Here is a 15351-nt window from a genome sequence, read left to right on the forward strand (position 1 = left end):
AAAATCAAATAAAAGTGTTGATAAAAATCATAAAATAATGAAATGAAAATGAAAGTAAACCTTGTTGTAAATGTGTAAATAATGGTGATGTTGTATGTAAATAGCACAGTCAACTTCCTCAGATTTGTTTACAATAAGCATATTATAGGTAAATAATTACATTTGACCAATATAGGTAAAATTTTTCCTTTTATTTTCTTTTTATATATTGCATAACATCAAAATGTTTCATTATGTTTGAGAGATTAGAGGATTTGGATTATAATTATAAAATTATTATTAACAGGTTATTGTTGCCAAAACATTCAGTAGTATAGCCTTCAATGGCACAGTTTATTTTTGTTTACATTAAAATGAAAATACAGTGAATGGTACATCAGTACATTTTACAACCACCCTGTTACTTTTGTAACTTTGTGAATACATTTTTACTGTAGATTTCTGGTATATATATATATATATATATATATATATATATATATATATATATATATATATATATATATATAAACATGGTATACAGCATTGGTATACAACATTTTAGGTAACTTACAATGATAGTTTTTAGTTATTTGTTTTTTGTAACATTCTTTCTATGCATAATATAGTAACTTGTATATTTATAGTCAGCAAATCTTTTGACAATATATATAAAGGTAACCACATAGCTGTATGAGAATGGAAAATAAAGGGTAAATCAAATGATTTGTGTGAACTTCATGCAGTGACTGGAAATAGTGACGCAACCTCGTCCGTCGCGGACCCCCTCGAGTGCGCTCGCGCTGCCTCCGCTGTTTAAATGGGCCAAGTTTGAGAAGCGGCGGAGAGTGCAAATCTTGTTTGGTCTGGGTCTGTGAACTAAAGCGTGACTTCAGCGACGTATTAGGGGTTAAATGGAGAACGAGCTATAGAGAAAAAAAACTAAACAAAAACAAAGTCCCATTAGCTCCAGGCATCATTTGCAATCGAAAAGCCGGCACATAGATAGCATAATTATTTCTGTCCTCGTCAGATATGAAAATGCTCCAAACCAGTCTGACTCATTACCCACTGTGCATGTAACTTACTACTGAAGTTCTACATGATCTATACGTTTGTTATGTGTTAAAACATCATAGTCGTATGGTGTCCTCATTACTTTCTGGACAGAAATAAACTTAGCACTAGAGCTGACGAAGAAAATAAACACATCGAAGTTGCCATAGTGATTATTTTAAAGGAAACGCGGGATAAACGACCATTAAAGCACGCTCAGCGTTAATATCTGGCGGAGATGTAAAGCATTAGTCCGATTAGATGTGGTGGGCAGGAGCGCGGGAGACCCGTCACGCGAGCAGCGCACTGAGGAGAAGAGTGAAGTGCTGAATGGCTGAACTTAAGCGCTCTGCGACGCGGGAGTCGTGCGTAAACACACCGGTGCGCCTGGAACTCCGCGAAGAGGGACACAAGTTGGGACGCATGAACTGCTAATCACTCGTTACCGGCGCTCCGCTTCGGGTAACATGCCTGCCATCAAAAAGGAGAGACTGGATGGAGAAGACATGGCATTAGCCGCCTTCAACCAACCCGAATACCTGGCTCCTTTAAATGCCACCGCTATCCCCGTGGTGACCCCTCATCCGCCGCCGTACGATCACATTTTCGCCCATCACCAGCGCGCGTACTTGGGCTTTCGCGACGCCGCGCTGCATCAGCAGCACCTTCATCACCACCACTCGGACGACTTCATGCTGGAGAGCTTCTCATCTATCCCGGACTTTCAGCCGTTTTTCGACAACGGGGAGCCTTGTATCGAAGTGGAATGCGGGGAAAACAAAGCACTACTGTACATTAACAAACTGTGCCAGGGCAGCAAAGGGCCCTCCATCAAATACCGGGCTGAGTGGCTCACCCCAAACGAGTTCCAGTTCGTGAGTGGAAGAGAGACAGCCAAAGACTGGAAACGGAGTATTAGGCACAAAGGTAAGTCAGAGCTGCGTGCAGCCGAATGGATAATACTTTTGAAATAAGGGCTCATCTACACTCCGTCGTGTTTGTGAATTAATAGAGCAGCTCTTTTAGAAATATAAAAATTGATGTGATGAACAGCAGCTACTTTAGTTCATTGAGAAGAGCTCACTGTGCATTGGATCGAACGGCTTTGGATTCGCACTGTTCGGGAAAAAAAGGTGAAAAGTTTTTACGCACAGATATTAAAGTTAAGGAACAGCTTTTTACTTGAATTTAAATGTTATTTGACTCAAGTGCACTTTTATGTAAAGTTGTTTTTGTAATGAAGTGGAGTAGAGCTGGATTATGAGACCGTGGCACATTTTCAAGCAGTTCTGGATTAAGCAATTTGTTTACTAAGATTTCAACCAGCAGACTTTTCTGAGGTCTAAAACTTCACACTTGATGTTATATTACATGTAGTCACTCTGGGCTGAGATATCTGCTAACCCAATTGTTTTGGTTCGTGGGTTTTTTATCAATGTGTCGTAATAACATTTTTATTTCCATCCATTCAGTTCGTCGCGATAATTTGTCATTTCTATTCAGTTTACGCCTTCTCGGAGTTTTAACTCGATTTTCTTTATCAGCTAGTGGTCGATAAGCACAACAAACCTATCTGCAGGTTGTCACTGATTTTTACTTGACATCTTTTAAGACTGCAGTTGAACTTAAGTTTTCGTCTTTAGTAAGTTGCTATTTTTAATAAATCATTATAGTTGAAAAAAAAATATTTATAGTTAATATTTTGTTCAGGCTGTGAAATACATGCCTATATTGAGTTGTTTTTGAAGTGCAGTACATGAGGATTAAGATACAGTGGGACATTATCATATGGAAAGCTTGTGTCTTTGTATATATGTATATTTTGATACATATTTTGTTTTGTTACCGTATGTGGAATAACTTTGTGCTGATGTACCTGCTCATCTAAAGAGTTTTATACCGTTTACTTGAGTTTATTTCCAGAGGTTTCAAGTCTTCTTTCGGACAACAGTTCATTTCGGTTAAGACTCATTTTGTACATGTGTACTCTGGGTTTTACTCTTGGTCACTTGCTATAAATAAAATGAATGTCCTTTTAAGACACCTTTGTTGCATGGTGACTCTGTCCCATGGATGAGTTTGACAGATGGGTGGATGACTGCAGGAGTTAGTCACTTAAGAGGTGCATTCGCTATAGTTTCATTGGAGTCATAAGATGAAGGTCCATTTCTGAATGACTCTGTTTAAAAGCAGATTTTGTTGCATGATGCTAACATGAAATGAATTCTGTATTTGAATTCTAGATTGTTTACTCCATGTTGGCATATACATTTACAGGAATCTAAAAGGTTAATGATTGTGTTTTTACTTTTTAGGGAAAAGTCTGAAGACACTTATGTCCAAAGGAATCTTACAGGTACATCCTCCAATCTGTGACTGCCCTGGCTGTAGAATTTCATCTCCTGTGGTAAGTGTGCAATTCAGTAAATGGATTAAATGTGGATTTTAAATATATTGACAACATGTTCTTTTATATATCTATTTAAATGGATAGTTTACTCAAAAAGGAAAATTCCACATTATTTATTTTGTTATAAAGCTGTGTGACTTTCTCTCTTTCAAGAGGAGATAGAGACTCAGTCACCATTCATGTTCATTGCATCATTTTTTTTCATTTAGTGAAGGTCAATGTGCTTAACAACTACCAATAAGGACTCAATGGTAACAAAATTGTCAATTTTTGGATGAACTGTCCCTTTAAAAGTTTCAATAACATTACAGGATGACCAAGTTTGTACATTGTCGTTGTGTGTTGAAAAATTGTCCTGCATGTAAAGCATCATTCAGTGAAAAGTTAAGGAGAGGATGACACACCACTGCTGATGAATTACACGGTTTGATGCATTTTTCTCTGAATTGCATTAGAGATGTTAAGAAGGACGGTGACTTGCTGTTAGTGTTGTCATTGTTGTTTCTCAGAAAGTAAATAAAGACCAAGTACAAAGAAATGCGAAATGGTTGGAATTGATTGTTTTGGTTTGTTGGACTCCGAGCTGCAATGTAAGGTCACAGATTGTCGGTAGCAGATGTTCCATCAAAATAAGCCACGCGCTCCTTATTTTCACTTATTCAGGACGCTTCATCGATCATGTAGACGACAAAACTAGTTCAGTGTCCGTGAAGGTCGGAAAGAAATTGGTAGTAGTTGATAGATTCATCTCTCTAGAGGGTATTTTTGTTGAATTTTTTGCTCTGTTTCTGTGACATGGCAATGTCACCGACAGGGATCATATCCCGAAGTTAATCTGTAATATAAATAGGTAATGTATGGACTTTCATATCTCTTTGTTCTCACTCTGTGATATCTCCCACCTCTGTTAAAACAATCAGCTTTGTGCATCATATGTGTGTGAGTGTGCAGCAAGCCGGCTAGTGGTTGGCTGCTTGCAGTGTTTGTCCATGCAGGTGCTGTGTTTTATCTGAACTGAGCGTGTCTGTTGCCGCCCCAATGGTTAATCTGGAGGGGAAGGGTGTAAGAAGCTTACTGAGCTACTGAACGTAGCTACCGGTGATTACTGAGGCAGCGGCATGCAAAGCGAAGACGCTTCAGATAAGCTGGAGGTGTTTGAGTGATGCAGGTAAACTACTGAGGAGGGCCTGAGCCAGAGCCAGAGGAGATAAAAACTTAATGGCTTAGATGTTTGGGGCCCTTATATTAACTCTCACTGAGTGTTAGAATTTCATGGAGGCTGATTTTGAAGATGAAGTCATGGAGGCTTGTCACTAACTCTGTCTGATTGTTGTCTTCTCATTCCCGAAGTGAATGGGTTCTGTCGTGCCATATCATCCGATAGTGTATGGGTGAATCAAACCCTGACTGAAATTGTCTTGCTTTAATTGATTTAACCAGCTTCCATCTGATCATTTCAACACACATGTAAAGTTCTATTGAAGTTTGAACGTTTACTTTGAAACAGTTACAATTTCTCTTAAGTGCTGTGACATCATCTGCAGAATTTCTGAGCTGACTACTTGGGGAGATAGTTGTTTTATTTGATCTTTAAAGTGCGCTTTTTGCTATACCTTTTTTTTAATATACCATATATGTGAGTGATTAAGAACTGTCACAGTTATCTTTAAATGCAATGGCCTACTTTTCTATTCTGTTTGAGTAACATCTGGGTTTGTAATTCGAAATTGTAATTCGTTTGTTATTGAAGCTTTTAATTAGTTGCATATAAAAGACCATAGGTCTCTGGCCTTCCTTTATTTTCTCCCTTAAATTGCCCCTATTATGCCTTTTTGAATATTACCTTTCATGCATCAACCCTGTAAGGGACACCTTGGCAATTGAATCTCCCTTGGCTAGTAAATTGTTTAGTTTACTCGCCAGACATACTGTTTAATACTGTACATGTTTTTAAAATGGCACAACTTTTTTAAATACCTGAAAGTACACTCTTAGCATCAGTCAGTCAAGCATTATAATATGATATCTGGATAATCAAGTATTATTTAATGATAGAACTTATATTATGATAGTAATGATAGTAATTATAATTAAAACTTTGAAACCATGCATAAATGCATAGACATTTTAACTGATTTAGGACTGGTGGTGGTGCTTTGGTGGTAAGTCAGTGTTTCTGTAAAAAACAAAAAAAACAAAGGAAAAAACGAACAATAATACTGTTAAGATGACAATAATAATAATCCAAATTCTACCAATAAGAATAAGAAATGCACTAAGGATTAACGAGCTGCTGGATTCGTGAATATTAATCAGGTTGTGTGCGTTCGCGTGAACTGATTTGCTGAAATCAAAACAGGGACAATAATAAGCGAGCGCCAGACAATGAGATTGCCGTTTTCCGCATTAGTTCCGCCTACTACTTGAGATGAACTGAAAAATATCACAGATAGCTTCACAGAGAGTGAAGTTCTGAAATGCTCAGTCAGAGTGTTTGGCAAATTGAAATATATCTGTGCTAAACTTATACTTAGCCTCCAACTCACACACTGGCGAGTAAATCTGAGAATTTTTTAGCCTTTGGCTATTATTAGACATAATTTAGTCATCAGATTGAAGGGTTTAGTTGCATATGCAAGGGATTTATTCACAATGTAGATGGCTGGTCATGCAGCTTTATGTGAACATAAACTATCTGCAAAGTTTTGAAGCTGACAGTGCATGATAAATAAAGTTATTGTCTATCAAAAAAGTCGGCTCACAATCGCCAAAACGAGTCGTCAGTAATTCAAATCTTATTCTGTTATGGCTGTACGTCACAAATGAATACATTTGCATAATGTCTGCCCATGTTCTACATGACCAACTTGCCTGCCCACAAACACATACAAATTTCTGTGTGGTCAACATAATATCGAGAAAATGCTGTATCCTACGCTGTAAGACTAAATTAGTTTTATCACATCTTATTATTACCACAAACTTGTTAACACTTGACACTTACCACTTACATTCAGACGAGACTGATCCAAATTCGATATTGTGCAGGTACTATTCTGTGTTCATTTTGAGCTCCACAAAAGGCACAAACACATTATAAAGCACCAAAACGTTTTAGTGGGCATATTTCAAGTGTTCGGAAGCTGTTCCATAGTTCCATGTGAGGTACAAATTAATATTGAAGTCATTAAATTCAAGTTTACGTAAACTCTACTGTCTGTTGCAGCTGTCTGTCATCCTCCATTCAGCAATCAAACTGCGTGTCGCGTTCGGTTACTACAGTCAAAACGATGAAACTCTCTTCAAGAGCGCACAGTAACTGAGGTTTAAAACTGTTCAAAGAAAAAGCTAATTAAACTAACGCACATATTTAATATACTACGTATCAATATCTCTTAAATTTATACTAGTGATATCTGGTTCATGAACGAATTGTTCGATTTAACTGGTTCTTCTTATTAAACCAGTTGAACCAGTTCACCAAATCAGACTGAATCGTTTGAACCTGTTCGTCTCCAGTAAGCATTAATCCACAAATTACTTAAGTTATTTAATAATTGTATTGTTGTATCCCTAAAAATTATATCTATTTTTTGAGAAAACTAACATGTTTTTTGACCTTGCATGCATGTAAACCTGTTTTAGGAGACTTATAAAACAATATTAGCAAAAATAAAAAATGTCATAATGGTTTTTATTGTGTGACTTGCAAAACAGGTAGGCAAGTCCCAACACACTTGATTAGTTGGTTTTAATGTTGCACAAATAAAAAAAGCCACAGTAATTACACTTTTCAAGGAAACAACATCTGGCGTATTCATAATTGGGATAGTAGAATGTGTAGGTATGATGACTCCTGTAACTCTACAACCAAATAAACACTGACGGTATATGGACACTTTCTCTTAAAAGGGGTCATATGATGTTGCTAAAAATAACATTATTTTTTTGTATTTGGTGTAATGCAGTGTGTTTATTTAAAGTTTAAAAAAAAAAATTCCACATAATGTACAATATTGTTGCTCCTCTATGCCCCGCCTTTCTGAGATGCATCGATTTTTACAAAGCTCATTGTTCTGAAAAGCAAGGTGTACGCTGATTGACCAGCTATCCAGTGCATTGTGATTGGCTGAATGCCTCTAGCGTGTGACGGAAATGTTACGCCCCTTAACATACTGTGATGTCGTGACTTGCCGTCTCCCGGCATTATAATGTTATTATAATTATAATGATTATAATGACTTACACTGTCTTTTTACGCGTTGTGTATCACACTGCATAAACAAAACCATGTCTGCATTTGTGACTGGAGAAAAGACGGACAACAAGTGCTACTCTACACTGCTCAAAACTCGCGCTTGGATCATCAGTGGAAATTCTTTAAATATGTAAACGTACTTACAGACTGTCAGTCAGAAGCGCCAGACTGTCCTTGCAAAGTTGGTATTGCCCCACTTTATAGAAACGGCCTTTGTGAACGGAAGGATTGTGGGCTATGGTTCTGGAAACAGTCCTCGTCCTCCATAAAATGCACTGCACGCATCTGAATATTTAGGTTAAACTGTTCTGGAACAGTGATTTCTAGTGGTGTCCTCTTTTGGAAGAACAAAAAAAGTAGTTTCGCTTTGACAACGAAACGCACAGAGTCTACACATCATGGCGGTGGCAATAGTGAGAATAAAAGATATGTCTGCTTTCTATGTGTGAACATTTGGGTGGTGTCCACATCGTGACATAGACATGTGGGAGCGTGTAAGAACGAATCATTTTAGGAGGGCATGGTTGACTCTTGACTTTAATAAAGAACATCTCTTTGGATTTGAGACTTTAGTCTTTGTAACTTTACAGATCTTCTTTATGCACCAAGAGCTTGTGACACTCCAAAGAGAAAGAAAAAATTGCATCATATGACCCCTTTAAAAACACTCACTTTCACACTATATAAATCTTCACACGTTAATGCTTCCGTGTTAAAGAAATATTAACACATCTGTATTACTTTCACTCAGGCTTTTAAATCTATCTACACACACTTTCTCTTTCACTGCAGACAAAGTATGTCAAGAACTTGTTCATGCTGTACTGTAGTTTGTATACTTCTAAAGAAGTGCTCTTAAATGGATGACCTGCATCTTATATCTTACGTTACTTATGTTATTGATGATGAAGAGTATCTTCAATTGCAGGAGGAGTTACAGGAAGAGTGTGTCCATATGCCAACTGTTTCTTCTTCAGCATTTGAAATTGACAACTGTATATGCTCAGAATATGTGTATGAGCGACTTCAGTAAATGAACTATGGAATGTCTTTAGTGCAAATGTGACTCCTATTTGAGTGTGGTTTTTATGAATTAGCAAGATTAAATGTAAAATACAAAATTCAAGATTAAATGTAAAAACAAGAACGTACAATACAACAGGTCCTATCATGCTCTGTGCAAATGAATATGGCAACATGCTCTGTGTTGGTGTGTGTTTGTCTCTGACCAATCTAGACTTTGAATCATTCTAGAGTCATTCTAAACAGCTCAGTGCTCCTCTAATTACTCAGTACCTGCATTTTTAACAGTTTCTTTTTTTTACCCTCAGCAAGTATATCCGAGGCAAACCTGCACTATGGTGAAAATTGTTATTTTCAAGTTTGAGTTCATCATAACACCTAGCTTAGTTGCGATATGTGACTGTGGACCTTTGAGCTGTTGTGGTTTATTTTCTTCCTGTTAATAAATTATATGTAGATTTATCCTAATGAAGCATGCTTGATGACATAGAACCATTGTTTACTTGCTTCTGTGTGAACAGATGAATGATTGTGTGTTGTTGTTTCTTTAAGAGTCAGAGTCATTCAGTTGGCCTGGCTGTTGTCTCCCAGGAGAAATATGCTTCCTTTCCCTTGTTTTTTTCAGCGGAACTAGTGGAGGCTGGCAGGAAATTACACTCCGTTCCATCTCGTAAATATCTCTTAGAATCTGGGCTTCCCCCTGCTGCGTCCCGGGTCAAGAAAAAGTTGTCACGGGGGGGTTGGGAACAAGGCTGGTTAAAAAAAACATGGAAGATGGTGATGTCGCAGTCTAAACATTTTAGAATTGGTCCTTCAAAGAGTACAATCTCAGCAGTTGTTGATATAGTCGTTGCATGGCTGGTACAGCCTTCTGAGGCAAGAAGGAACTGGAAGTGGCTAGAATAGTTCTCCCAAAAATGAAAATTCTGTCATTATTTACTCACCCTCATGTCGTTCCAAACATTCATGCTGTTATTTTTCCTGTGGAATGCAAAGACATTTTTGAAGATCTTGCAGTTCTTTAAATGCAATATTAGATCATAGTGACCAAATAAAAAAAAAATATATATATATATATTGAGGGAAACATGTTTCTATAGATTACTGAAATTTAAGTTGTTGTTCACGAATAACCTTCCTTTCTGCAAAGCTTGTGTATAGACTTTTTTTTTGGAGTGTTGTACGGAAAGAAGTCGTAATGAAGTGCAAATAGTGACAGATATTTTCTTTTGTATTGTGACATGCATCCAATTGTAATGGATTATTAGTTTATTCATTAGTTGTGGATTGGATTTTAAACTGTGCCCCTTGTCTTCAAAAATGAATGTGACTTTACAATCGATTGTAAGAAAGGGGCGGAGTTTAAACATGCCAAATGATTGGAGAAGTCCTACATATGTCAATGAAAGGAAGTCCAGTGTTTCATTGGAAGATCAATTATGACATTTTGGACAAGGTCAAAAAAATGATAAATGAAAAGCATGCTTGGATAAGATGGTAAAAATAAGATGTATAAAATACATATACAAAATAGAATTTTCATTTCATGCTGACTTCCAAATTCTGTCGTAATTTACTCACCTTCAGGTCATTCCCAACCAGTATGACTGACTTTCTTCTGTGAACCACAAAAGAAGATGTTTTGAAGAATGTTGATACTCAAACACTTGCAATACACTATATGGACAAAAAACACTAAGACATTTCTCAGAATATCTTCTGTTGTCTTCCACAGAAGACCTGACGTCATACAGGTTTGGAATGACACTTGAGTGAGTAGATAAAGACAGAATGTCATTTTTAGGTGAATTATCTCTTTAATGAGGTATCATTATTTTATTTCGGATCTTCCATTCTTCTGTGGGATGATGTGGTAAAAAAGGGTTTGTTTACGGCAGTAATTGAGGTGTGGACTGTGCGACTCAAATTTGCTAGAGCTGCATTAATGGCAGCGTAATTAGACAGTGATGTTTTCGCTGAGGAGCGTGTGGTATTAGGTGAGGTTTGTTAGCGTAGACCAACGCTCATTTGACAGAGTGTTGCTGGAGGGCTGGGTACAGGCTGACGCCACACAGTCTCATAACAGCTCCCTCGCTGTGGGGGGTTAGACTCGATGTGTGTGTCTGTGTGTGTGCCGTACCAGGGTTTGTGTAGCAGAGTGTTTGTATCCCTCACATGGAGCCGAGGCTATGCTGCTATGGCAACGGCAGGATCCGTCCTCAGGACAGCAGCGAGCAGCCAGGCAGTCTCCGCAGTGTGTTGCATTCATGAATTAAAGCAAATTAGAGCCCACTAGAAAACCGCACCAAACTCACAACAGGCTTTTTCTGTTGATTTTATTAGCCGGTTTGTTGAAATGCTGTCACTGAAGTTACAGGAAAACAGTGCAGGAAAGGCTTACAGGCAGGTGGGGGAAGACTGTGTGTGTGTGTGTGTGTGTGTGTGTGTGTATGGGTGTGACTGTGCGGGTGTTGGTGGGAAAGGTATAGGGCTTATCTGTCAGCTCATACAGCTGATCATTACAAAGCCACTCAAAGCGGCTATATGGACACACTCCTCCCAAATATCAGTTTTTACATATGGCTGCCCCAGCTCTCAACTGTTCAGATACAGTTTGATACCATCCAAAGGAGTTTTCACACAAAAAGTACAGCGTCATGCTATACTTTATATAAAAGTTTTCAAAACAATATTGTAAAATTATGTTTGGTTTAATGTAATTAATTTAATTATTGAAAATAATATAAATAAATGTTTACTTTTGACTGAATTCTCAAAAGGTCTTTATGCACTGTCCTTAAATCTGAACGGCTAAACAGTAGTTCAAGTGTGCACATATATTGTCCCAAGCATGTGGGCTTTTTTTTATTTACTTTTTGTACCAATCCACGTTTTTTGTGTTTGTTGCAATTCTGGACTGACTTTCTGTCTCTGCACAGCTCAGCAACTCTTATCAGTTGATCCTGCTTTGGCTTTGTTTTGCGATACAAAACATAGACCAAACAATATTATGTCTAAAATGTTATTATTATACTTAATGTTAACTTTACACTGCATTAAATCAAAACCGACGGTTTATAATGTTTATAAGACGTATAATGTTACAAAAGATTTCTGTTTCAAATAAATATCATTCTTCTGAATTTTTTTATCCTTCAAAGAATCCTGAGAATTTTTTTAATCAGTTTCCACAAAAATATTAAGCCTTGGAACTGTTTTCAATATTGATAAAAATATGAAATGTTTCTTGAACACCAATTCAGCATATTAGTACTAAGGATTTCTGAAGGATCATGTTACAGCAGCAGATATTACTCCAGTCTTCAGCTTTACCATCACAGGAATCAATTATTTAAAAAATATTAAAATGGAAAGCAGTAATATTAATATTCAACAATATTAAATTTTTTTTCATCAAATAAATGTAGCCTTTGTGAACATAAAATACTTTTTTCCAAAAACTTTCAAATCGTATCATCTTACTAACCCCAATTTTTTGAACAGTAGTGTATAAATATTCAATAATTGTAAAAATATATGTAAAATAAATTACATAATAATAATGCATTTTATTTATAATGCACTTTTCTCAGACGCAAAGCGAAATATAGTACAAAATAACCCTTATGAATTTGTACGTAAGCTTTATTTGTAAGCTTCGGCTTACTTTATATTAATTGTTGCTTGTACAGCTTTCTATTCATACATTCTCAGTTCCAGCTTCTATATTTTGGACTCTTGGGATTGAGTTGGAGTCAGTATCTATCCATAAAGATCTCCTGTGGTTGTCGTTTTTGATGGGAGGGGGGATCCAAATGTAGGCAGGGAAATCTTGGCATGCTTGGCTGGACTGCCACTGACCTCCTCGCGCCGGGAAACGCTTCACTGCACTGACACAGCCCGCTCACCCTATGGGTCGGGGGTGGTTGTCGGCCTGGGGGGTGGGGGGTGGTAGGGGTGAGGAAGCACTCTACCCTTCAGCTCTCTCTTACTTACCGTATAACTTACTCCATAATGGTTGTAGCATCGGAAACAAAATAAAACAGTTTTAAAAACTTTCATAATTTGGTTTAGTGAAAGGAAGTTTTTTTGCTAGTGTTTTCCAACTGCATACATGAAAAAAGTTGATTAGATCCCGTCATGTGGATGTAACTGCACTCTGTGGCAAATGTGTGGCAAGAAGAACACACACAGTACATGTAATTTCTTTCTCTTAATTCTCAAATGTGCCAGTAGATTTAAGTGGGCACATTACACCCTGCCACACCAACCCACCCCCAGCTTGTGCCAAGTCTGCCCAGTGTCCCGCCTCCACACACACACAGAGGTAAGAGCAGACAGACGCGTGACTCATTAGGCATTCGTCCCCCGGGGACAGTGCTGGGGGGAGCACGCCACAGCTGCAGGAATGTCATGAGCTGCTACTGCTGTGTGCAAGTGTGTGTGTGTACCTTAGCAGAAGGCCAGCGCACCTTTCAGAAGATACAGCGCCAAGAAAACGTCCCTCGGCTTTTCCATATCATCCTTAGTGTCTGAGCCAACAATAAAAAATGTGAGGATGGCTTTAGAACTCAGCAGTAGACTGAAACACATTATACGGCCGATGATACACCGGATAGATCCGGTCCCACTTGCTGATTAGTCACTAGCGTTCAACTTTAAAATGCACGGTATGGTAACAGCTATGATGTGAAACACCTGTTCACCATATCACTAGTCATCAACTTAGAGACAAACTATTAAACTAAGTGTACTGGAAAGGGACCGTGTTTTCTAGTGTTCATGAAGTTGGAAAAGAAAATAATGTTTAATGAAAAGTTTTAATATTTTTATTATTTAGTAACTTACAGTAAAGTTTGTTCTTTAACCTTATTACGGTCACATTTAGAATTTGAGCATGTGAAATTGGATACAAATAGAGTGTGATGTGAACTCATTGCTGTTTTTGTTTAAAAAAATAATCGTATTAATAATTTATTAAAGTTCCCAACAGCAGTTGAATGTAGCCAGGAATTCATTCATCTGTGGCATTTTCAGTAGATCCTCTTTTGGTCATGCATCTTCTTGTCATATAAATTTGCAGACCAGCGCTCGGCAAACTTTAACTTTTGTATGCAGCTGAACACACAATTTATCCGCATGATCTTGTGTTTCCTGTCTCCCATATTCAAATGCATATAAATGAAAGTCAGTGGCTCTCAAAGTCTAGCTTGACTCTGGCTACACTGTAGTAAGCTCTTTAGGAAGAAGCTAAGCAACAGTTCAAAAGTTAAGGTTTTAGTCATTTTATTGAATCAAAATACAATACAAAAAAATTGATACTGTAATATTATTACAATAGAAAATAACTGTTTTCTATTTTAATATAATTCTAAATGTAATTTATTCCTTTTTTATTATTTATCATCAATTTTTCAGCCATTACTTCAGTCTTCACTACTTCAGTGTTACAGTGAAATTATTTTAATATGCTAATTTGCTGCTCAAGAAACATTTATTATTATTATTATTATTATCAATGTTGAAAACAGTTGTGCTACGTAATATTTTTGTGAAAAACATGATACATTCTTTTTTCAGGTGATCTTGATGAAAAGAAAAGTCAAAAGTTTTTTTTAACATAGAAATATTTTGTAATCTAAACTAACAGATCTTACTGGCAAATCTTACGGACCCCAAACTTTTGCACAATATATATTCTTCAACTTCATCCAGAGGTCACAGTGTGTGTCTTTTTATACCTGCTTATTACAGCCCAATAGAACTGTGAGCAAAGTTTTCTCCTGGCTTGTTATGGCTCATCTAAGGGCAGCTTGTCTGTGCTGTAATTCTGCTGTTTTCATGCTCCCTCTTGTGAGGTCTTTTCTATGAGGAGACGGTGAGAACATCCCTTATAAGTTCAAGGCGTCTCAGCTCATGAGTTTTATGGGACTTGAGACAGAAACCCCAACCAAGCTGATTACTCCTTTCTAGTTTACATGTGTGATTTTTTATTTGCGTGTGTGTGTGTGTGTTTGTACAAATGTATATATAGCGCATCTCATTAAAGGGCAGACATTACGTGTGGGCGGACTTATTCATAGAAATGCTGCTTAGAGGAAATTCATATTCAGTATTTTTCCATGCCTGAGTGACAGAGTGTGTGTGAATGTGTGTATGTACATGTAGGTGGGAATTGAAGCCCAGGTTTTTTATGTTTTTGTTTTGAAGCACCCTTCCTGACTCCCTCTGTGCGGAAGTGTTACCGGAAATAGTGCACAGCCGCCCCCGGTTCTGCGTCAGTTACACTGAATAAAGCGAGGGGGCTTTCCGGGAGGAAGTTGAGAAGGGTGGGGGTTGGAGAGGAGGAATGGGGGCAGGGAAGTGTGTGTGTGGAGGCCTGTCTCCGCTCAGGCCATGTGGGTTAGAGCCGTCTCTCAACGCTAACTTTATCAGATAAAGCATCACTAGCGCTGGCGCACTTCATATGTGGCTTTCGTTGGCTGTTAACAGCTCCAAAACGCACTTGCCACACAAACATAATGTCATTTAAAAAGAAGCATTTGTTTGTGTGTTGATGGTTTTGTATTCATGACTTTTAACATGAACTTATACAAGATAAGTCTCAGTTTAAAGAACTTGGACG

General features: G+C 37.6%; 1 protein-coding gene across 2 annotated transcripts in view; it reads left to right on the plus strand.

Annotated features, from left to right (window-relative positions):
- Positions 1-813: 813 nt before the first annotated feature.
- samd11 (sterile alpha motif domain containing 11) overlaps positions 814-15351 on the plus strand; it is a 60579-nt gene continuing 46041 nt past the window's right edge. The window contains exons 1-2 of one of the 2 annotated variants that reach the window (XM_026241183.1): positions 814-1962; positions 3351-3442. In XM_026241183.1, the coding sequence (XP_026096968.1) occupies positions 1503-1962; positions 3351-3442 (552 nt within the window). In that variant the 5' untranslated portion in view covers positions 814-1502. The remainder of the gene's footprint in view (positions 1963-3350; positions 3443-15351) is intronic. The other variant, XM_026241181.1, reaches the window with a different exon arrangement.

The sequence above is a fragment of the Carassius auratus genome, linkage group LG44F (genome assembly GCF_003368295.1).
Source record: "Carassius auratus strain Wakin linkage group LG44F, ASM336829v1, whole genome shotgun sequence".
In the NCBI taxonomy this organism is placed as follows: domain Eukaryota; kingdom Metazoa; phylum Chordata; class Actinopteri; order Cypriniformes; family Cyprinidae; genus Carassius; species Carassius auratus.